This window comes from Eumetopias jubatus, unplaced genomic scaffold, assembly GCF_037043125.1.
Source record: "Eumetopias jubatus isolate StellerSeaLion01/CBP00866 unplaced genomic scaffold, mEumJub1_p1.0 scaffold_12, whole genome shotgun sequence".
In the NCBI taxonomy this organism is placed as follows: domain Eukaryota; kingdom Metazoa; phylum Chordata; class Mammalia; order Carnivora; family Otariidae; genus Eumetopias; species Eumetopias jubatus.
In genome coordinates, this window is record NW_028274818.1 from 23,949,022 (window position 1) to 23,975,236 (window position 26,215).

The 26,215-nt window shown below is 34.9% G+C and overlaps 1 protein-coding gene across 5 annotated transcripts in view; it reads right to left on the reverse strand.

Annotated features, from left to right (window-relative positions):
- The window catches only part of KCNT2 (potassium sodium-activated channel subfamily T member 2), a 361,260-nt gene that overhangs the window by 123,529 nt on the left and 211,516 nt on the right, over nucleotides 1-26,215 (reverse strand). For all 5 annotated transcript variants that reach the window (XM_028104755.2, XM_028104754.2, XM_028104753.2 and 2 more), the window contains exon 14: nucleotides 6,027-6,135. In XM_028104755.2, the coding sequence (XP_027960556.1) occupies nucleotides 6,027-6,135 (109 nt within the window). The remainder of the gene's footprint in view (nucleotides 1-6,026; nucleotides 6,136-26,215) is intronic.

Sequence of the window (26,215 nt, forward strand, 5' to 3'; positions counted from 1 at the left end):
TACTTTGTGGAACGACAGGATTTTTCCAGACTCCTCTTACACATTCCCTGCCTGTATCCTGGATTCAGCCAATACCCCAAGGAGCCCTGGATGTTTTTATTAGAGAATTGTGTTTAGTAACCAAGATGTGAGCCTTAAATGTGCTAAGTGCTACTGAGCTGTCATTGCTCTCTCAGTAAACAGAGCTAGGAATTATATTTGTATATACTTACAGGCCCATACAGACACAGATCTAAATTTGTGTCTATCTTTGATATATATATGCATTAAAAGTCATGAGTTTATACTGATTTCCAATCTTACCTACAGGAACTGCCACCGATTGGAGGAGGATTAGGAGAAATAACAACTAAATGCAATGCAGGATCTTGGAGAAGATCCTTGAACAGAAAAGGGATATTAATGATACAACTGGTGAAATTCATTTAGGCCAATAATTTAGTCAATTGTATTATACCAATGTTAATTTGTCATTTTGATAACTGTGCTATGATACTGTAAGATATAAACATTAAGGGAAGTTTATATGGGAAGGGTATGTAGGAACTCCCTGTATTATTTTTGTAAATTTTCTGTGAGTCTAAATTTGGTTCAAATAAAAAGACTAAAAGTAGGCCATTAAAAATGTAATGTGTTATCCATCATTTCCCAATCTTACTTGAGTACATAATTTTACTTTTCAGGAAAATTATTAACTTCCATCCAAAAGCATTATTAATTGTGCCTTGGAACACAAATTTGGCAATGATATGAAATAAGAGAACCACTATTTATATACCACACAAAAAAATTAATTATAGTGCATTTGGCTTAATGTGTTTCTACTATGGTTGAAGATTTCCCAAAACTATTAAGCAACCTGTGGTGAAACAGTTATTTGAGAAAGCCTAAATTTCACTTAAATTTAAATGTACACAATTATAATGCTCATGACAGAAATTTGAACAAGACTGTCTCTCTACAATTTTACAAACACTTTGCATGTGGTTAGAGGTATGATAAAATTTTGCAAGCTAAGGAAATAACCACAAATGAAGGTGTTCTTCTATTTTAAAAGAGAACAATTACATTGAAAACAACAGACAAAACTTAATAGTGTTAAATTTTCATTTTACAAAAAGCATTGCAGCAATCCCCAAATCTGCAGTTTCCAGATCCCATTGATGAAAATAACACACTCACCCTGGTAACTTAATGGAGGGCTTCTTATGAAATAACCACCCTGAGGAACATATTTACAAAATTGCAACTTTTTGAAATTGATTTTACTAAAGTATAAAAGCAACTTTGCTTTCCCCTTACTTCTAATATATATTTATGGAATGTAGCCTTGGAATTCTTACATCTTTTCACTCATCCAAAATACTTAAGATACATATTTATATCATATACAAACTGATTTCTATTTGAAGCCTCCTTTTTTGTGGCCATGTAAATCAAAAGAAAATTATTGCAATATATTGTAATAATATATTATGAAATCTGAAACTGCCAGCAACTATTACCTGCTTACATTTATATAACTTAACCATTTTCTCGAATATCTGTCTTTATCTTTATGTCTTCTGCTACATTTTAAAAATAATTTTACTGCATTTAATAATTTTCTTATTTAAATTATTTTTTATAATGTATTTCTTCCAAACAAACTTTGAAAAGGTCACCGAAAACTTGTATTTTTTTTTTTAAGATTTAATTTATTTATTTGTCAGAGAGAGAGAGAGCAAGCACACAAGCAGTGGGCAGTGGCAGACAGAGGGAGAAGTAGGCTCCCCGCTGATTAAGGAACCTGATGTGAGACTCGATCCCAGGACCCTGAGATCATGACCTCAGCCGAAGGCAGACATTAACTAACTGAGGCATCTCAAAACTTGTATCTTTTAAGAAGACAAAATAATTGTATACCTCCTATAACTCTACTTGGCTTTCTCCTGAGAAATCTTCCATGACTAAATAATATACTGCTGGAGAGTAAAATGCCTTACATTGTACATACTTGAGTCATCCTTTTCAAAATATATTTAATCCTAATCTCTGTAATACTTAAGACGGTGATTCGAAAGATTGGCCATGGTGAGATATATACCTTCACTGTTTATTGCTTGGAAACATTTTGATATATATTTGTTCATTCATGTCATTCTTTGTTCCAAAAAATATCCAAATGAAATTACGAACATATTCTAATTTAAATATAAATCACATGTGTGCATGGCCTGAGTCTTCCCCATCACAAATACATATATGATGGGTGATCTGCATTTGTCTTTAAAGCATCTTTCCTGCCACCCTCAAAGTATCTCTGACACCAAATTTAAAAAAAATGATTTTGATGCATATAGAATCTGACTCACTTGATAACACATAAATAGAGCCAATGAGAGAACTAAAGAGTACCTACCTATTATGGTCTGGTATGGCTGTACATAATCCTCAAAACCATCCTGTGAAGTGATTTCATCCACTTTCATGGTTTAAAGTGTTCCATATGCAGATGACAGCCAAATTTCTATCATCAGTGTAGCTAAGCTCCAGACTGTATATTAGACACAATTTTGGGAGTCTAACAAGTACCTTAAAATAAAAATCCTGATAAAATAAAATAAAAATCCTGATCTTCCCTGGTCTTCTTCACTGCAGTAAATCACCATTATATTCTTCTGGTGGCTCTGTCCAAAAATTTGCAGTCATGCTAGACTCTTCTCCTTCTGTTCCACCCCACATCTAATCAACAATTCCTGACAACAAAACCTTCAAAATACATCTAGAATCTGAGCACTTCTAATCACTTCCATTCTTGTGCCTCTGCCCAAGACAAGGCTTAACTTCTCTTAATCCCATAATCTCTTAATCGCTTTTGCTCAACCAAGAAGCCAATGTGTTTGTAACTCTTACTCAAATTTTATCACTCTTCAGCTCAGAATCTTTCAATGATTTTTCATTTGAGAGTGCTGGGCACCACCCTTCTAATGGCCTAGAAGACCATTGTTTCCCTGTCAGATCTCAGCTTTTACTCCCTTTCTCATCCTTCCATTCTAGCTCCACTGGTCTATCTGCCATTTCTCAGATCATCAGATGTGTCTATCTGAGATATATTTTACTTATTTATTTTTGATCTGTCTCCCCAATTGTAATAAAAGCTTCAGGACAGCTGGAATTTTTCTATTGGTTTCCTTGTTGAAACCACAACACCTGGAATGGTTCTGTCACAAGGTAAGCATTCAATAAATAATTGTCAAGTAAATGAATAAAGTAATGGATGAGAAAATTATTATCTCAAATTTTCCATATAAAATGATCGAGAATGAAATGGAATATGTAATTGGCTCAGTGTTAGTTAACTTTGCCAGTTAGTGAGTCAACCATTTCAAGCTGCCAGAATGGGTGATCTTTTATCTCTGTCACATTTCCTCCCTAAATTTATGAGCCCCATTTACAGCATGAACACTACCAAACAGAGGGAATTTTAGTTGTGATTAAGTTATGCAGTTCCCAGAAAGTCCAATTTTAGTTGCTATTTTAATGAGAGAAGTTTCTGAATCATGTATTTTATAATAATATGTTTGGTTTTGGCTCACTGATAATACATTAAAATTCAGGTAAAGGGCCAACTATCAAAAAGTAATATTAATTAACAACTATACTACAGATATACTAATATTTTTTAATAGTGCCAAGTTAGCAATCACCAGATTTGAGCTCTCTCTCTAATAAGAAACAATGACCTTTGCATTTTACATATAAAACTTAGGCTTTCACAATTATTTGCATGAATCAGTATACCCCCAGATAAGATCCTTTGATTTATATTTTATTCTTATGATACATAATCTAATTATCATAAAAAAGTAAGCATATAATTTTAAATAAATGTGTATATATGTATATAGACATAGGTGTGTACACAGATTTTTTTAATTTAGATTACTTACATTGCTAACAGACATAGCTAGAATCAAGCTCATATTCTAATATGCAAAATATAACTGTTTCTTAAGAGGTTAAGAGGCAATGGTTGGACTTCACGGAAAGTTTTAAATAGTCCCGGTTGGCAATACTGTGCCCCTTTGTCATTCCCCTTCTTCCTACTTAGAGGGAGAATAGCCTAAAGCAAAGGAGGTGTTTTGTGATTACAAGGAGAGCATCTTGAGGATTATGTCCTACAGCTAAAAATGTTAGAATTAAAAAAAAAAATGGAATGAACTAGGTGTACTGTTGAGTCAGACATGTTGCTCTAGATGCTGTGCCCCAGACTTTGGATTTATAAAATGGAGTGATGAAACGATTCAGGAGTTAGATAGTGGTGATGTTTCCACAAGTCTGTGAATATGCCAAGGAACATTAAATTATATGCTATAGATGGGTGATTTGTATGGTATATGAATTATGGCTCAATAAAGTTATTCTGGTGGACTACAGCATTTATTGTGACACTTAGATGTGAAGTAATTTTGCTGGTCAATCTTAATCATGGAAAATCCTTAATTATGTGGTAACAATGTCTTCAAAAACATTACTTTCTCTTTTAGTAAGGTAAAATTCATTAAAGTATGTTGGGAAAAGTCGTATTTTATGGATTGCTGAAATGTTTTTTAAACTTATATCAAGTGCAGGTTGTTCACTAGGGCAATATTGTATGCCAATAAGTAATATTTACTAGGACTTGAACAGTGCAATTTAACCAGTATAATTAATGATGAGCCTCATTTTTATCATTTCTACAACAATAAAACGAGACTAGATATTCAGTTCTAAAGTTATACGTCTATGACAAAGAGGGCATGGCAAAATAATGAACCTTGTGATGAGTTCTATGAATGTTCCATTAATTGGTGTTAATGTCATTTTCAGTATTTTATTTAATTTCATCAAAATGCAGCATATTTTCTCCAAAGAAAAACAATTTATTCATAATTCTGTTACATCTTTTCCATTGCACAAATTAAAGTTTTGTAAATGCATAGAATAGAAATATTTTCACTGAGAACCTTAAGAAAATTACTCCTCGGAAAATCTTACTATCTCAATAGAGCAGAGACACAATTAAAAGTAAGGGAGTAAAATCTACCTGAAAATACTGTAGGGTATTTGCTACTTTCCAATTAGCAGCCTACTCCATCTAGTACTAAATCCCAAAAAATTAAAAAAATTTAAAAATTAAAAAATAAATCCCCAAAAAGAATTTTCCTTCTTCTTGATTTGATTTGACACTTCACTTAAATAACTATCAATTAACTCACTAAATTTAAATAATCATATCCACAACCACCACAGTAAAATTTACTTAGAAAATCAACATTTTGTCTAAAATAGCAAGTAAGGACTAGGAAAAGGTATGAAATACAATGTAAGATTTGTCTCTTCAAATAAGGTGGGGATTGTGTTCACTGATTATATTTTCCTTGATCATCCAAGTCAAATACAAACTCTCTCATAGAACAAAATGGTCTGATGATATAATTTTCCCTCATCTACCTTGAAATGTAAATTAAAAAATGATTTCTTTTATACTACTTGCTAATTTTATAATAATTATAAAATTTTAATTTTGAGGTCAATCATATACATATAGTTTTGAAATAAAAACTCACCTCAGGAATAGAAAAAAATGGTTTTAAGATCTCATACTAATGATTGTCATCATCCTGTTTTTTAAAGTTTTATTTGCTAAGTATCTTGAAAATAGAAACAGTGCCCTAATACTAGACCTAACAAATGATGTAGACACTTAGAATTTAGGATGAAACAAATTACCTCAGAATTAGTTAGAAAAGACAGCAAATAACTGCCAATTTTTTATATGTCTTAGACCACCCCCCCCCGGCCCCTTAACCGGTCTGTATTTGTCTGTCCATCTATATATCTATACATCTGTCTGTCAGATGAAGATAACTCACACAAACACAAGTACAGGTACATATCTAGCTGTATACCTTGGCTACTGTACTTCTAAATCACATAACTGCACTTATATTATTTTTTTTAATAATTTAAAATGCATTATCTTAAAGAAAACACATACTTACTGCCCTCTAGAGGTATGAACCAGTAGTGTAATAAGTGTAGATGTTGCCGGGCATATACAGTTTAAAGCTAACATGGCGTATTTAAACTCTTCTTCACAAACAACATGATCTGTTTGAAATAAAATAGGTAAATTAGAATAATTTACCATGGGAGAGTACTATTTCCAAATAATATGAAAAATAAAACAGGAAATAAAATTACAGAAGTTTCCACATAAACACACTTGTCTTCGAGATGTTTTTACATGTGCAATTTGCCCCAGGAAAAATGAGAGAGAGTACTAGATTATGAGTTAAGTGACCAAGAGGGAAGGGGATCTTAGCCCCAGTTCTGTCTTTAATGAAATTGGCAGCCTTTGGCAAAATGTTTAATTTTCCTATGCTTCATCTTTACAAGGAGGTGAGAGGTAGATTGGAGGAGCAGTCTGGAAAACAAATCAGAAATTGTATAAAGTCTCCTTTAATTTTGATAATTCTATGGTATGAAATGCAGTAGTATTGATTTAAAGCATTATAGATTTATCAAATTCATAGTCACACAGCACACAGAATTATTAAAAGATATGGTAGATAACATTTATATAACAGTAATAGGTTTTGTACAATCAAAATAACTATGATATCAGGCAATAAAAACTAATGCTAATATACATTTAAATTTAAATTGTACTTTGACCGCAAGACCTACAGTCATAAACGCAAAAGATGATAGAATTCAATCAGGAAAGATAATAAATGGCAACTGAAGTCAGTGACATAAAAACAATAGAGTGTACTAAAGATAGTGGCACACGAGAGGTTGCAGGCCACATTAAAGGGAGGTGATGCTACTCAGCCCACGTCCATTACTTTCATACAGCGATGAGGGCACAGATACCAGATATCCAATTTTCCACAGAAGTAATAATTTAGAGAGGTGATTAAGATATTGTTTACTTTGTGGAAAAAATAAAGTCTTTTCCCAAGTAAACAATTATAGCTGGTATTAGAAATAAAGACAATGTGTAAAGTACCAAGAAAATAAATACTCCCAGAAAATAGTTTTAGATGGTGGAGGAATAGGGGACCCTATTTCAACTGGTCCTCTGAATTGAGCTGGATATCTACCAGACCACTCTGAACACCCACAAAATCAGCCTGAGATATAAGAAGATATATCTGGATCTCTACAAACAGAATATCTCTGGAGGTTGATCTCAAGGTATGAAGTGGGGAGCTGTGATTCCACAGGCAGATATCAGAAGATAAACGGAAGGGGGAGGAAGCTGTCGTAAGCGTTTGAGCTGGGAAGGTGAAATAACACAGGAGCGCAACAGCCTCCCATGCTGGGGAACAGGCACAGACTTGCAGACCAGTAGCGAGACCCTCCTCCCCACTGAAACCTGGAGCTGTACAGACGTACCTGCAAACTGGGGGTGGCTTGCGGTTTTAGAAGCACAAAGGGCAGAGACATATCTGGACCTGGAAGAGAGGACTGGGGTTGCTGCTGAAGGGTGCACAGCCCAGGACGCTGCAGTTTTTAGCAGCACAGATAGAAATGGAGACAGTGTGACCTGGAGAACTCACTGAAGCACAGACTGCAATCTCTCTGTTCTGAGGCACAGGTTTGGATATGATCACTTCTGCTCTGACTCTCAGAAGAGACATGGAAAGCCGCCAGGTAAAACAGCCAGAACAAAAGACCCCAAAAAACAGTTTTCCCTGAGCCCATCCTCCCCCACAGGGGCCAGGGCAACTCTGCCCAAACAGAGTTGCCTGAGTAACAGCATGGCATTGCTCCTCCCCCAGAAGACAGGCTGGAAGAACAAGAGGTGAACAACCCTAACATCCCTATAAAACAGGTGCATCTGGCTTGGGTGGTGGTCAATAATTTGGGCCCTCATTCCCTCAATCACCCCTCAACAGAATGACTAAGAGGAGGAACCCCAAAATAGGAAAGACTCAGAGACTGTGACCTATGCCACAGAACAAATGGATAGGGATATAAGATGTCAGAAATAGACTTCAGGGTAACAGTTATGAAGACAATAGGTAGGCTGGAGAAAACCATTAATGGCAACATAGATTCTCTAAGGGCAGAAATGAGAGCTAATCAGGCCAAACTTAAAAATGCTATTGATGAGATCCAATCTAGACACTCTAAGAGCTAGGGTAAATGAGGCAGAAGAACGAATTAGTGATCTAAAAGACAAACTGATAGAAAAGAAGGAACAGGAGGAGGCCTGAAGCAAACAGCTTAAAATCCATGAAAACAATTAGAGAAATAAGTGATGCCATGAAACGTTCCAATGTCAGAATTTTGGGATCCCTGAGGGAGTGGAGAGAGAGAGAGGACTAGAAGATATATTTGAGCAAATTGTAGCTGAGAACTTCCTTAATCTGGGGAGTGAAACAAGCATTTCCCTCCCAAGATCAAGGAGACCAGACCAACGCCCTGGCATGTGATAGTAAAACTACCATTTCTTAGAACCAAGGAAGCCATCTTAAGGGCAGTTAGGGGGAAGAGATTCCTTACATACAGAGGAAGGAACATCAGAATAACAGCAGACCTATCCACAGAGACCCGGCAAGCCAGCAAGTTCTGGGAAGAATATTCAGGGTACTAAATGAGAAGAACGTGCAGCCAAGAATACTTTATCCAGCAAGGCTTTCATTTAGAATGGATGGAGAGATACAGAGCTCCCAGGACCAGCAGAAAATGAAAGAATATGTGACCACTAAGCTGGCCCTGCAAGAAATATTGAGGGTGGTTCTATAAAAAGAGAAAGACCCCAAGAGTGATATAGGACAGAAATTTACAGAGACAATCTATAGAAACAAGGACTTCACAGGCAACATGATGACAATAAAAATCATATCTTTCAATAATCACTCTCAACGTGAACAGCTCCCATAAAATGGCACAGGGTTGCACATTGGACAAAAAGACAGGACCCACCTATATGCTGTCTACAAGAGACTCATTTTGAACCTAAAGATACATCCAGACTGAAAGTGAAGGGATGGAGATCCATCCTCCATGCCAACGGACCTCAAAAGAAAGCTGGGGTAGCAATTCTTATGTCAGACAAATTAGATTTTAAGCTAAAGAGTGTACTTAGAGACACAGAAGGACACTATACCATTCTTAAAGGCTCTATCCAACAAGAAGATCAAAAAATTGTAAGTAGCTATGCCCCAAACATGGGAGCAGCCATCTACATAAGCCAACTGTTAACTTTATCCAAAATAAAGAGTCATATTGATAATAATACATTAATTGTAGGAGACTTCAATACTCCACTCTCAGCAATAGACAGATCATCTAAGCAGAAAATCAACAAAGAAACAAGAGCTTTGAAACATACACTGGACCAGATGGACCTCATAGATATATACAGAACATTCCACCCTAAAACAACAGAATACTCATTCTTCACAAGCGCACACGGAACTTTCTCCAGAATAGACCACATACTGGGTCACAAATCAGGTCTCAAACAATACCAAAAGATTGAGATTATTCCTTGCATATTCTCAGACCATAATGCTTTAAAACTGGAACTCAATCACGAGAAAAAATTTAGAAGAAATTAAAACACTTGGAAGCTAAAGACTACTCTGCTCAAGAATGTTTGGATCAAACAGGAAATCAAAGAAGAACTTAAAACAATTCATGGAAACCAATGAGAAAAAAACACATTGGTCCAAAACCTATGGGATAGTGCAAAGGCTGTCCTAAGGGGGAAATACATAGCCATCCAAGCCTCACTCAAAAAAAAAAAAAATAGAAAAATCCCGAATTCACCAACTAACTATGTACCTTAAAGAACTAAAGCAAAAGCAACAAATGATACCTAAGCCATGCATTAGAAGAGAAATAATTAAGATTAGAGCAGAGATCAATGAATTAGAAACCAGAAACACAGTAGAGCATATCAATGAAACTAGAATCTGGTTCTTTGAAAGAATCAATAAGATCGATAAACAACTGGCCATAATATTCCAAAAGAAAAGAGAAAGGACCCAAATTAATAAAATTACGAATGAAAGGGGAGAGATCACGACTAACACCAAGGAAATAGAAACAATTATTAGAAATTATTATCAACAACTATATGCCAATAAATTAAGGAATCTGGAAGAAATGGATGCCTTCCCAGAAACCTATAAACTATCAAGACTGAAACAGGAAGAAATTGACAACCTGAATAGACTAATAACCAATAACGAGATTGAAGCAGTGACCAAAAACTCCCCCCAAAAAACACAAGAATCCAGTGCCTGATGGACTCCCTGGGGAATTCTACCAAACATTCAAAGAAGAAATAATACCTATTCTCCTTAAGGTGTTTCAAAAAATAGAAACAGAAGGAAAGCTTCCAGACTCATTCTCTGAGGACAGCATTACCTTGATCCCCAAAGCAGGCAAAGACCCCATCAAAAAGGAGAATTTCAGACCAATATCCCTGATGAATATGAATGGCAAAATTCTCAACAAAATCCTAGCTAATAGGATCCAACAGTACATTAAAAAGATCATCCACCACGACCAAGTGGGATTTAACCCTGGGATGCAAGGGTGGTTCAACATTCACAAATCAATCGCTGTGATAGAACACATTAATAAGAGGAGAGAGAAGAACCATATGGTCCTCTCAATTGATGCAGAAAAAGCATTTGACAAAATACAGCATCCTTTCCTGATTAAAACTCTTCAGAGTATAGGGATAGAGGGAACATTCCTCAAGTTCATAAAATCCATCTATGAAAAACCCACAGTGATATTATCCTCAATTGGGAAAAGATGAGAGTCTTTTCATAAAGTTCATAAAATCCATCTGTGAAAAACCCACAGTGATATTATCCTCAATTGGGAAAAGATGAGAGTCTTTCCCTTAGGATCAGGAACATGATGAGGATGCCCACTCTCGCCACTATTGTTAAACATAGTACTAGAAGTCCTAGCAACAGCGATCAGACAACAAAAAGAAATAAAAGGTATTCAAATTGGCAAAGAAGTCAAACTCTCTCTCTTCGCAGATGACATGATACTTTATGTGGAAAACTCAAAAGACTCCACCCCCAAGTTACTAAAACTCATACAGCAATTCAGTACTGTGGCAGGATACAAAATCAATGCACAGAAATCAGTTGCTTTCTTATACACTAACAATGTGATTGTAGAAAGAGAAATTAGAGAATCGATTCCATTTACAATAACACCAAAAACCATAAGATACCTTGGAATAAACTTAACCAAAGAGGTAAAGGATCTACACCCTAGGAACTGCAGAACACTCATGAAAGAAATTGAAGAAGACACAAAAAGATGGAAAAATCTTCCATGCTCATGGATCGGAATAAACATTGTTAAAATGTCTATGCTACCCAGAGAAATCCATACCTTCAACACCATCCCAATCAAAATTCCAATGACAGTTTTCAAAGTGGTGGAACAAACAAGTCTAAAATTTGTATGGAATCAGAAAAGACCCCGAATCACTGAGGAAATGTGGAAAAAGAAAAACAAAGCTGGGGGCATATTACAAAGCAGTGATCACCAAGACAGCATGCTACTGGCACAAAAACAGACACATAGACTAATGGAACAGAATAGAGAGCCCAGATATGAACCATCAATTCCATGGTCAAATAATTTCTGACAAAGCCGGAAAAAATATGCAATGGAAAAAATCCAGTCTCTTCAATAAATGGTGCTGGGAAAATTGGACAGCTATATACAGAAGAAAGAAACTCGACCATTCTTTAACACCCATACACAAAGATAAACTCAAAATGGATGAAAGACCTCAATGTGAGACAGGAATCCATCAAAATCCTAGAGGAGATCATAGGCCGTAACCTCTTCAACATCAGCCACAGCAATTTCTTTCAAGACACTTCTCCAAAGGCAAGGGAAACAAAAGTGAAAATGAACTTTTGAGACTTCATCAAGATAAAAAGTTTCTGCACAGCAAAGGAAACAGTCAACAAAACAAAGAGGCAACCCACAGAATGGGAGAAGATATTTGCAAATGACACTACAGACAAAGAGCTGATATCCAAAAATCTAAAAAGAATTTCTGAAACTCAACACCCAAAAAACAAATAATCAAGTCAAAAAACGGGGAGAAGACATGAACAGACACTTCTCCAAAGAAGACATACAAATGGCTAAGAGACACATGAAAAAATGTTCATTATCATTATTAGCCATCAGGGAAATTCAAATCAAAACCACATTGAGATACCACCTTACACCAGTTAGAATGGCAAAAATTGACAAGGCAAGAAACAAAATGTTGGAGACGTTGTGGAGAAAGGGAAACCCTCTTATACTGTTGGTGGGAATGCAAGTTGGTACAGCCACTTTGGAAAACAGTGTGGACATGCCTCAAAAAATTAAAAATAGACCCACCCTATGACCCATCAATTGCACTACTGGGTATTTACCCCAAAGACACAGATGTAGTGAAAAGAAGGGCCGTATGTACCCCAATGTTCATAGCAGCATTTTCCACAATAGCCAAACTGTGGAAAGAGCCAAGATACCCTTCAATAGATGAATGGATAAAGAAGATGTGGTCCATATATAAAATGGAATATTACTCAGCCATTGGAAAGGATGAATACCCAACTTTTGCAACAACATGGATGGAACTGGAGGAGATTATGCTACGTGAAATAAGTCAAGCACAGAAAGTTAATTATCATATGGATTCACTTATTTGTGGAACATAAGGAATAGCATGGAGGACATTAGGAGAAGGAAGGGAAAAATGAAGGGGGGAAATCGGAGGGGGAAGTGAACCATGAGAGACTATGGACTCCGAGAAACAAATGAGGGCTTTAGAGGGGAGGGGGGTGGGGGAATGGGTTAGCCTAGTGATGGGTATTAAGGAGGGCACATATTGCATGGGGAAGTGGGTGTTATATGCAAACAATGAATCATAAATACTACATAAAAAACTAATGATGTACTGTATGGTGACTAACACAACATAATAAGAAAAAGAAAATAGTTTTAGCTACATTAATAAATAGAAGTTTGAATTTGTAGGTGAGTTGGATAACTACAGAGTGAACACATAGAGGCACCTGGGTGGTAGAGTCAGTTAAGTACTGCTACTTTGCCCCTCATTTCTCAATGTCATATGACAGCCAAGGTTTATTGATCATGCCACTAAAATCTTCTCTGTCTTTCCCACCTTTCCCACCTCCATTCTACTGTCCCTACTTGCTACAAGCTTTCAATCCTTATCCATAATTCTTAAGGGCCGGATATCAGCTTTTAGAATTATTACTATCTTTTTTTAGATTTTAGAAAGGTAATGTGCTTCATCTACCAGACCCTATGTAATACATCTAGGGAGCAGCCTATGCTTTAACATACTATTATTTCTGCAGCTAAATATGTGAATACTAAGGCAAAAAGTAAAATTCAGTATGGGGATTGCTACCAAATTAATTTCAGGTCAGATCAGATTTCACCACCAGCAGAAATACTTTTTCTTTCTTTCCTTCCTTTCTTTCTTCTTTCCTTCCTTCCTTCCTTCCTTCCTTCCTTCCTTCCTTCCTTCCTTCTTTCTTTCTTTCTTTTCTTTCTTTCTTTCTTTCTTTTTCTTTCTTTCTTTTTCTTTCTTTCTTCTTTCTTTCTTTCTTTTCTTTCTTTCCTTTCTTTCTTTCCTTTCTTCTTTTTTTTTCTTCCTTCCTTCCTTCCTTCCTTCCTTCCTTCCTCCCTCCCTTCCTTCCTCCTTTCCTTTCTTTCCTTTCCTTTTTTTTTCCAGAATATTCTGGATTTTAGAATTATAGCTAAGGGATTGTGAATCTTTATTCAAACTATGATTATCTCTTACCTAGACAAATGCAAGAGCTTCTTAATTGCTTTTCATGTCTTCCAACTCCTCAGCAGTCTATTACCCTTCCAAAACTGTGCTGTCCAATTAGAGTTGCCATTGCACATATAGCCATTTAAATTTAAATAAATTAAAATACAAATAAAAGTTCAGTTCCTCCATCTTACTAGCTATCTTTTAACAACAGTAAAGTGCCCAATAACATTTGTGGTAACTGCCTACAGTATCAGACAATGTAAATATGGAACATTTCCGTTATCACCAATAACTGGACAGTGCTATTTGTTTAGCCAAATAGATTAATGACCTTCCATTAATCCATATATTTCAAATTAAAATGTCATTCATACACTGGCAGAATTTGGGTAACCTTACTAACATGCCATACCACCTTTTCATGATTTTTCTTAGCCACACTGCTGCTAAAATTGCTCATTTATAATAACAGAAGAGGAGGTAAAACATGTGGTTGTACATGCAGGTTGGTAGGTAGATGTGTTGGTGGAAGTTCATGAACATTTTGTTTTTCTTCCTATGGTTCTATTTTCTTTGTGAAATTGGTGGAAATGATTAAAGAAGAGGTTGGAAATAAGAGGAGAAAATACGGCATAGCTGTTTAAGAGAGTGGAAGAGGAAACAGAATAGTGAAACATAGAAAGATGTTTGGCAGCTCCTGGACCCCAAGAAATCAAGGATCATGAATTTACAGTAGGAATAGTCTGCAGGTTTGTTTATTTTGTTTATTTTGTTTCTTCAGACCACATTTAAATGCATGGAAGTAAACACCATCTTCTGTCAAGAAGAGAGAGAATTCACCACCAATGACTTCTGACAAACAAGTCTCACTAATGAACAGAAGGTCAATGAACAGAGGTTGAATTAAAATAGTGGATTATAATGGTGTGCTATGGAATTCAAACAGGTTAAGAGAAAACAGTATCTGCAGTTGTCAATAGTGGTAAACGTTTGGTAGAATCAATGAATTGTAAGTCCCAATGTAGTCAAATGATAGTTGGAGTTCTGTACTAGAGATGTGAACTGGAATGATAAGAAACAATGGTCAGAAACAGGGTCACCAGGAACAAAGATTATGGAGGGGTCACATTAACAAGTAATGACATGACCACTCTGGAAGTGAGTGCTGAGATAGGATGGTGAACAAGAACATTCAAAATAGGGAAATTACAGGTACACAAGTCTAGGGCATTGAGAGAATCATTTCATGGATATCAATATCACTAACTATTATACAGTGTTGGAAAGAGTGAGTAGACAAGGAGACCAAGTGCTTCTCAGCTCAATTTTTTTTTCAACTACTTGTCCTTCTTTTTTGGGACATTTCTGAGTCACAAAATGCCAATTTTTATCAGATAATTTTCTAATTAAAAATGTAAGACAAAGTTATAGAAAATTTAAGTATATTGAAATGCATAATGGAAAATTATATCTGTAACAGAAATCGCTATTTTTCCTTATTATCCCCTTTCCCCTGTATGCAGAAACAACATATCTATGGAAACATGTCTGGAAAATGTTTGGAAGGGACAAGAATACAAATGTGTGTGGGCAGCACCTTGCTGATATTAGTCGGTATATAAAGAGAGATGACCTGAGGTAAGAATTGATCACTTCGCAAGCAGAGAGAGAAAGGAATAAAGCTCTCTTAAACAGGGCATTATTTACAGGGCATAATTATTTAGAAAGCTAAATCTACTGTCCACGAAAGAATCTGGAAAAAGTGAACTGTACCCTAAATAGCAGGAGATGATACTCTTTCAGAGTCTTTATCAGAGGCTTTCCATTAAGACTTCTCACAAACCAATAAAGCCAGGCCTGTGGCAAGAATCAGATTAAAGTGCTGCATTCCCACTCAAAGTTGTTTTAGATGATGGCAAGGTAGCTGCCATTAAAATCGAGAGGGAGACATGAGCAGAGCAACAAAAACCAGTAAATATGGCAGGTTTAAGAAAGTTCTTGGAGAAGAACTTTGAGCACAATTACTGACACATGGAAAGGCATGAAAGAAATCTGCTCCAATTTGAACTTCCTCTGTGGCCACAGAGAATAGTGAACAAAGAATATCTCTGAATAGACATGAAAACATGAAGGAGTTATTCTCTAAGAGCAGAATGAGTGTCTAATAAGGAATTTATGAGGTCTCTGCCATTCATGTCTGACAGGATTTCATCATTGCTATGGACCAATGACTGCTGTGTGTTTCCACTTCTTCCTTTTTCCAAACATCAATATTTTATCACAATTATCTTGTTTCACTATTTTATATTCATATGCGATGGGGGTAGAGGTAGCTAACTGATTTATTAGTGTGTGTGTGGCCAGACCATGAGAAGCCACACCTAGAACTGACTTTACATTACCCAGATATCCTGGACTTTAAGTTGGATGCAATAATTGATACAGCTCTGTGGAGTATTTTTCATAATAATGGATGAGTTTCTCAATATATATGGAAAATATTGTACATGAATACTTAGGTGGATAAGGATTTGAACTGTGGCTGAAACTATTATCACTCTTTTTCATTTTCTCCTTCTTCCTTTCAGTAATAGAAACTCTTATTTCCTCTCACCCATCCACAAATTTTAGCTGGGTGCATGGCTTCCCAGGTAGAAATTATATTTTCCAGCATCCCTTCAGTTAGAAATGTTCTCCTGACTAGGTCTGTCCAGCTTCTGTATTATTTTTTGGTGGACAAAAACATTTTCCCTAAACTCTTCCCCTCTTGTTGGTGAGACTAAATAATGGGAAAAGCTCAGTTTTGATTATGCAGACAGAGATAACTCCTTAGCAATGATAAAATCGGTCCATTTTTTTCTTTATGGTTTCTAATTTCCCTCCCTTGTTGAAGAAAGCATTTCGTCTTTCAAAATTATGTGCAACTCATAACTTCTTCTTATCATTTTAAAGTTTCTGTGTATTTGTTTTGATTTAGATTCTTCTTGTTTGTGGCTTGCTGTTAAAGCATGAGCACTGGAGATCAAGTGTTGTCACCACTGAGTGGTGCCATGGGCAAATATTGATCCCTCTGAGCCTAATTTGCCTTATTTTTTAAATGTGAATAATAGTATGTCCCTCATAGGATTTTGTGAGAAGAAAAGTAGACAATGAGTATGAAATGCTGATCAGAATTCTAAACAAGTATATATCTTCACATCATGCTTATTAAAAACAAAGACTTCAATAAACTATCTTGAAATAATGCATCTCATATCTTGAGATATGCCAATAATACATTTAAAAAATATAAGTAGCAAAACAATATAACATAAATTTATTGTTCTGGAATTAAAACATAATCCTAGTTTTATAGAAATGCTGATTTCTTCATGTATGCTCATATGCTCACATGCATGTCTGAATAAGCACAAAAAAATGTAAGAGCAGGAATCAAACTATTAACAGTAACTACCTCAAGGAGTGGGCAAATTTTCAAAAACTATGACTTTTAAAATAGTAGGATTATGTGAATTCTTGTTTTTTTATTGTTACATTTATTATTTTTTTTATTTTTTATTTTTTTATTTTTAAAAGTTTTATTTTCTCCAGCTAACTTTTTTTTTTTTAAGATTTTATTTATTTATTCATGAGAGACAGAGGGAGAGAGAGAGAGAAGCAGAGGGAGAAGCAGGCTCCCAAGGAGCAGGGAGCCCGATGTGGGACTCGATCCCAGGACCCTGGGATCACGACCCGAGCCGAAGGCAGACGCTCAACCATCTGAGCCACCCAGGCGCCCTACATTTATTATTTTTAATGTAAAGGCTATTAAGATGAGCGATTATAATTAAAGATACAAGTTTATAGATACATATGAATCAAATCTGTTTTCAAGTCCCTTTTACTTTATGGAAAATAAAATTGTTAATTACATTTTAACAAGTCAGAATCTTTTTTTAAAGTCTGCCTCAGTATTTTCTGAGCTCTTATATGATTTCAAATACTAGAAACTTCTTCCGTGCAGTTGCTAGGTAACAGGTCTTTGGAAAGCAGTAACAACAGTGGAAAGTGCACTAAACCAATGCAGGGTTGTGATTTACAGAAATCAAATTATCCTTTGGAAAAGAGCTTTTAAACAGAAACACAAAACAGGATAAATTTTAAAAATTGAATGTTATTTGTTTTTATTTTATGGGGATAAGTTTATTACATAGACTGAACAAACTGTTATAAAATCTCTCACACATTCTTTGCTTATTAGACTGTTTATAAGCATGAGTGGGTCGATTGCTATGAATATTGTTTTTTTTTCTTAATAGGAGAATGGATAATCTCTAACAATTCAGCTTTATTTTGACCGTATCACTTTAATCAATAAAATAATCAACTGGTGAATGTGTATCTGTGTTGCATGTGTATGTGCATGCACAACACATGCATGATCACACAACAGAGACTTTTGCCAATTCTAGGATAGTGAGCCATTCAACCATGAAATGTCTAAGAATAGGTTTATGTAAACCTTTAAAAGTCATTTAGTTTCACAGGATCTAAATATAAGAATGCTTATTAAATATATAGAATTCAGCTCCATTTGAGATTGGCAATATCCTATAAAACAGATTTATTGCACCTCAATAATTCAAGGTATAAAAAGCTTGCTTGATTTTCTAATTGCTTGAATCCTTGCATTATTTTAATGCTGTAATTTTTTAATGTATCACATTAATTAAATGCTCAGAAGGAGAATCAAGTTTCCTGTATTCCAGAGCAAAACAGTTTAATTGTATTAACCTCTCTTTCTTTGAAACATGTCAGAAAAACAGCAGACTTAATATTTTTTGAAAAATTATTGTCCCAGGACTCTGATTTCTTTAGGTTCTAACCAAAAGTATTCTTTCCTCACTAGCTCATGATAGTTATTGATATCATGAGAGCTAAGAATACAACTATTGAATCATCTTAATAGTAATAATAATACCAAACAATGTTTTAGCTTTTAAGCTAAATTATTCATATGTATGTGTGTATATACACATATTATTAAGCCTCACAGAAGCTCTATGATGTATATTGTGTTAAACCATTTTCAGATAACAAATCAGATGTTCAGAGGTAAAATAACTTGCCTAAATCCATTATTAATTTAAATTCAAACTACCAACAGAGAACTCTACAAAAATTATACAACCTTAAAATTGATTAAACAAACGCATTAAAATAAATGATATATTCTAGTGGTTTTCCCTCTCCTGAACACGCTTTAAGGATTACTGCTTGCTACCAGATGGACAAATGACTCAAACAGCCACTAAATTAAACTGCTGACTGAAAAAATACAACCACTATGTTCCCCAAACACCCATCATTTAATAAGGTAGTTTGGAAGGCATGAAGTCAAACTTGACCTTGAAATCAATTTCGTTACTTTGCAATCACACACACAAAAATTGCAGCTAGACTAAAATGATTTGAGTCACTGATTCAAAGGTATTTGGAAAGATCCCTAGATTCATTAGTAGCAAATATACTGTTATACTGTGATAAATGTTAGAAAAAAAAATTAAATGCAGGTGCTATAAGCAAATACAAAAGGATATCTTTCCTGCCCTGGAGCAAATAAAAAAAACATCTCCAAGGAGGTGATGTTTAAACTAAGATTTTAAGGATAATTAAGAATAAATTATTTGAATGGTGAAGAAAGTGGACAGAAGTAATTTTCTTAAAAATAAAATCAGAGAGGTAGAAGGATATTTAAATTTTTCTGGAAATTAACAACAAAAAAAAGGTCTAAAGATTAAGGAGAGAAAATATTACAAAGTTGCTGACAGAGCATGAGGCATTGGGATCCAGCATAGAGACGAGAAGGAAATTATATTATAATAGAAGGAAAGCAGGAAGTGGTAAGTGAAAACGAAGCAACATTTGGAAAATATGGTAGTCAAAAATTTGAGGAAATTTTCATTTATTGGCTTCAGAGAATTAGGAAAAATGACATAAAGTTTGAAATTGTAACGGCAAGAGCGGAGAGTATTTTGATAAGAAAATATTCCACACTGTTAAGGGCCTCTAAGTTGCCCAAGTGAGTTTGTGGTGATATGAATCTGACCCACTAAGTGATTTTTTTTTCCAGCAGTGTTCAGCCAAGGAGCAGGAAAAGAGGATCCATCTATGTAGGATTTTGTTTGTGTGTATGTTTCTTTCCAATATGGAGCCGTAAAAAATTAAAAACAAAGGAAATTAGTATAGTAATATGAATTTGATTGAAATTACAGCCTATAGAATTCAGGTTGTTTAAAGAGGGCAGGAGAAGAAAGGAAGGTAAGGCTCAGGGAGAAGCCACACTGATGATGCTTTAGAGCAATGCTCGTCAGCTATTTGTGATGAAGAATCAATATTTTTTTTCCTTTTTCTTAATTTCCAACCCACTGCAGACACATACGTTGTTCTATTGCGCATGACTGGTATAGAATTTACACCATGCATGACTCACCTATGATTCTGATATGAGTCTACTCACTTTCTAAAGAGACAACACACTGATTATGCACTTGGATGTCACGGTGATGTTAAATTGCTATCAAAGTTGCTAAATGCTTACTCTCAATTGCTATACTTATCTTGTAGCCTAGCAAAAGTCTGTAGACTGAAACTGGTCTTTGAACAACATTTTGAATAGTACTGCATTAAAAGTCTTCATGAGGCAGAAGGAGCATGTTTAGGTGATAATGGAGGGTTGAACAAGAAAAATAGAAACAAGGAAGATTGAGTTTGGATATCGTGAGGTTTGAAGAGTATAAATAAGACTGGAAGTATTTAGGATGATGTCAAGGTCCAGGTATATACTCCATTACATATTTCTTTCACTCTAAATCTCAGGGAATTTTTGTCAATTAAACTGGAAAATGGATCTTCTGAATCAAGCATTCTATGAAGTTTAAAATACAATATCTTAGCACTTATAAATATGCCTGATAAATAGGAAAATGTTGCAAATGTTGTCCTGTGCTTGATTTAAATGATCATTAGATTTGGAGTCACAAGATATGAGTCTGAATCCCATGTCTTTAAGCATGTGGTCTTTAGGCAACTGTACTTAGTATTATATTAGACAAATACATATAATTATTTACATCTGTCTTATAGAAATATAAACTTCAGATTGAAATAACACAGGGCAGCATACAGTAAACTATAGAGTCTCATACCAAGTAAATATTTTTGTTTCATAAAAATAAAGAGTAAGTGGAAATATGAGCTTATATGAGTGCACACATTTCCCTTACCAACCAGGGGAGATGCTACAATTTACCTGATCCTCCCAGACGAATGATAGCCCATAGCCATATTTATAGTTGTCATGTGTAATCTGTGACAGCTGTTTTTTGGTAGTGTCATTATTCTGGACAAACTTGCAAAGGAAACTCTCACCTCATCACTTACATTACACATTTAGTATAAACTTATTAGCAACTGCTTGCCTGTTGACAGTCTCCCATAATAACCAAATCTTTCCCTTTCCTTCCAAAATGTTCTAACAATGACACATGATAGATGATAGATAGATGATGATAGATGATGATGATGATGATGATAGATGATGATAGATAGATAGATAGATAGATAGATAGATAGATAGATAGATAGATGATAGATGATAGATAGATATAGATGATAGACAGATGATAGATAATAGATGATAGACAGATAATAGATGATAGATAGACGATAGATGATAGATAGATGCTATTGTCAACTAGATGCTCGTCTAACAATCTGAACGAAGTAAAAGTAAAGTACAAAAGAAGACTGAAATTTCAGTTTTACCAGGAGACATATGTAACTGAAAAGGAATTCCTCAATGCAAAGGGAGTTTGATTTAATGGGTAATTGAGCCGAATGTTATGTCTAACTAAGTCCTTGCCTACTTGGATGTTCTTCCTTAATATCACCAACTTTCCACCAAACAGCCCCCACAATTCTTCAACATAATATTCATATCAACAGATTCCAAGAAATAAAGTAAGTTGGGCATTTCAGTCATTCGCTACTCACACATGCTTTTTGACCTTAAGGGGTAATTCCCTTACAAATTCTGTCTTAAAGAAAGTAACTTTCGGAAAAGTAAACTCATTTGAAGCATTAAAAGATGAATCCATGGACAATCTAGAGGCAAAAAGCATAAAAGTACAAGAAAAAGAGATAAAACTTTTGTTAGTTAAAAGCACCATAAATGCAATCCAAAGACAACTTGCAAACTGAAGAAAAAATGCAATTTTTAAAATGTCAAAATGTTCATAATTTTAGAATATGAAAAACCTCTAATTCACTAAGAGAAAAATAGTCATCTCTGTAGAAAATAAGAGTACAGGGATGTATTTTATATATGAATTAACCCACAAGTTAAATGGGCAATAGATACATGAAAATGTGCAACTCTGTTAGTAATCCAAAACTGAAAATTAAAATGAACTATTAGCGACAATAGCACGTATCTTTTAACAGCACACATTTTAGAGACAGAGAACACGGATTAAAGGTCTGGTTCCACCACTTAGTATGGCATCATCAACATTTCACTTAGTATCTTTGTGTCTCCATTTCCTCATCTGCAAAATGAGAATATTGTTGACCCTTGAACAACACAGGGGTTAGGGGAGCCAACCGTATGCACAGATGGCGAATCCACAAAGAACATTAGACTGCCCTAAAACTTAACTACCAATAACTGGAAGCCTTGCCAATAGCATAAACAGTGGATTAACACATATATTGTATATTATCTGTATTATACTGTGTTCTTACAACAAAGTAAGCTAGAGAAAAGAAAATGTTATAAGAAAATGATAAGGAAAATACAATTACAGTACTGTACTATATTTATTGGGGAAAAATGCACATATAAGTGGACTCCTGCAGTTCAAATGCATGGTCAAGAGTCAACCATACTAATAAAATCTCTCTATGGTAGCAAGCCTCCTGAAGAACTAATGGTTCTCATATCCTGGTATTCACAGAATAGGGCTGATCTGTGTAACCAGTAGGATATTGTGGAAATTACAGAGGACAGCCAGGGCTATGTCACAAAAGACATTGTGGTTTCTGCCTTGCTTTCTTTTAGGTCAATGTTTTCTGGGGGAAGCCAGCTGACACATCATAAGGACACTCAAGTAGCCCTAAGGAAAAGTCCAAGAGGTAAAGAACTGAGGCCTCTGGAACAGTCAGCATTACCTTGCCAACCACGTGAGTAAAGAGTGAACCACAACGGAAGCAGATCTTCCAACCCAAGTCAAGCCCTCAGGTAACTGTAGTCCCAACTGACGTCTTCACCGCAACATCATAAATATCCTGATTATTACCCTCTCAAATTCCTGACCCACAGAAACTGTGAGATAATAAATGTTTGTTGTTTATACCACAAAGCTTTAGAGTTGTTACACAGCAGTAGATAGCTAATAGATTACTTTATAAGGTTGTAACAAAAAAATTGAGTTAATCTACAAAAAGTGCTTTAGAACAGTAGTCCAAGGCACCTGAGTGGCTCAGTCAGTTAAACCTCCAACTCTTGATTTTGGCTCAGGTCATGATCTCAGGGTCGTGATACTGGGCCTGGAGCCTGCTTAAGATTCTTTCTCTCCCTCTCTAAAAAAAAAAAAAAGTAGTCCTTGCACAAAATAAGGACTATGTAAATGTTGACTGCCACTATTAGTATGACTATAATAATAATAATAAGTTCCTAATAGTATTTTTCATTTGCCCAAGGGGCAAGAGTTAAAGGAATAGTGCCCACTTTTGCAAAAGTAAATTATACATTTCTGAAGAGCAAATTGGCTTTGTGTATTAAAATCAGAAAAGTACACATACTATTTAACCTAGAAATTACACTAGGTAATCATATAAAGCTTATCACACAAGTTCAAGAAAACCTCTTCTATGATATTGGGTATTTATTTATTTATTTTAGTCCTGGACAAAACTGAGTCATAGTAAGCTGAAAAACAAGGAATGTTGAACACACACAATCCAAGGAGGAACTGAATGCATCAAAATTACTCATTTACAATTTCAACATATTACAGATTTCTTTTCCTTATTTTCAAACACATACTCTTCCAAAATTTGTTGGAAATAACTTAGCTCAGCTCATTGCATTCACCTTGGTGATTTTTAAAAATAACTATCACTTTTTAAGTTTGCCTTATTTTTCATTCTTCATTGGAAGCTGAGTTAACATTCAAGAAGGAAGTTAACATTCAAGTAGCTACTGACTGATCATTAGTTTTAGTCTATGAATATAGGAATACAGAATAGCCAATAGCTTAAATGAGAACTTGGCACCAATGAAAGTTATTGTTATATTAAGATATTAAATGGCATTTGTCATGGGTTATAAAATATAACAATATGTTAACTGTACAATTTCATAACTCATATAAATTATCTTTTACCAATCTAATGATATTTCAGTTCACATAAGCAAATTATTATAGTCTATATAAACATAACCCCTAGTCATAATTAAGTGAATAACACGTTCCCTGCGTAGATATCACCATTCCCAAATGTTTTCATGGCATTAATTACACTTGATAATCTGAACCTTGAGGGGAAAAAAATGTAAAAATGTAAAATCTATAAATACATGTAAAAACAACCATTATCAGCAAAATCACCTTCTAGCTAGTATTATGCTTCTATATAAAAATGAAATATAATTAATTATACATGTATTACATTAATAAAATTGGTACCCTACTTTAAGGAATTCCATATCTTACTTATTTCATTTGTATTGACCTTCATTTTAATATAATTTCTAATAAGGACTTTGGTTGGATAATACATACACACACCACATCTATGTATCTCATATATCTATTCTCATACGGCTAGACATTTTCCTTCTTTCTACATTTATTCTTATAATAAATAAAACTGCAATAAATGCCCTTTTACTTAAATGTGTGTAGCTCATATTATTTCCTCATGAAACCTTCATGTAACTGTAAACAGATATTAGTGACTATGTGACTAGTGAAGGAGACAGACAAGGGAGAAACACAGTAGGATAGAACTGGGTTTTCCCTACACAGGTGGAAAAACTAGATTTTTTTTCCCTTTTCACTATTTCACATATTGTTGTATATTTTTATTTTACTGAGTTATAGTACTACTTTTGAACATTGTTACTGGATTTTTTAAGTTTTTAAATTTTATACTATAGCCTGTATACTTGTAGTAATAAAATACTATGAGTCGAGCACTGTGCTTGTCACCGAAGATATAAAGCATTTAAGAAACTCATATCCTAGGGGCACCTGGCTGGCTCAGTCAGTGGAGCATGTGACTCTTGATCTTGAGGCTATAAGTTCAAGCCCCATGTTGGGTGTAGAGATTACTCAAAAACAAAACCTTTGGGGAAAAAAAAAGAACTTTCTATTCTAGAATTAAATGAACATCTAAGCAACTACAAATCAATTAGTAAACTGCTATAATACAAATTATGTTAAATGGGAGGATATACAAAAAAGAGATTAAGGTGGCAAAAATAAAATAAAATGATTTCTCACTTTCTTTGGTTTCCACAGTCAACTGATTATTAGGTCCACAGAATATATCTGAAATGATTCATGAGTCTGTTCTCACTCTCCACATCCATCATCACCACTCTGGTTCAATCCCTGAGTCTCTCTCACCCGAACATCCTAATAGCTTGCTAAATAATTACTCCTGTGAAGCTCTTGGTGTCCCCTCCACTGTACTCCACGAATCCCCTGGAGTTACTTTATTATCTAGTTAAAATGTTATCCCTTTACCTGTAACTGTCATCTGTCACTCACTACTTCTCCAGCCACATTCCAATTCATTAGTAAAGCCTAATTCACAGTCTCTCTCACATATTTGTGTGTGCACAGTATGTTCTCATGCAGTCTGTTTTGAGGCAACATTAGACAAACATCCCATGATAATATTACAGAATTAGGATATTATAATATCCTCATATTAGGATCTCATTCTTCTAGGATTAAAAATCATATTTTAAGAGACTTTTCAATACAGAATTACTCCAGGGACAAATATATTACATTAAATCATGAAAACTTTACCTAAATAGGTCTATCAGAATGACTAAATTCATCAATCAAAATCTGATGAAACTAGCACATAACTGGAATCATGAGTTTTTATATATATGGAGGGTAGCAAGGGCAGGGGAGGAGAATCATAAAGTCACAGCTGAAGCTCCACCTGGAAAGAACAGGCTCTATTAGAGTGGTATTCTTGGGCAGAACATAAAAGTACACTGGCTCACTGGTTAAAAAAAGGGTGATGTAAAGAAAATGAGAAAATCTGCCATTGGAACAAACAGCTAGTCCATCTGATTTATCATTACAC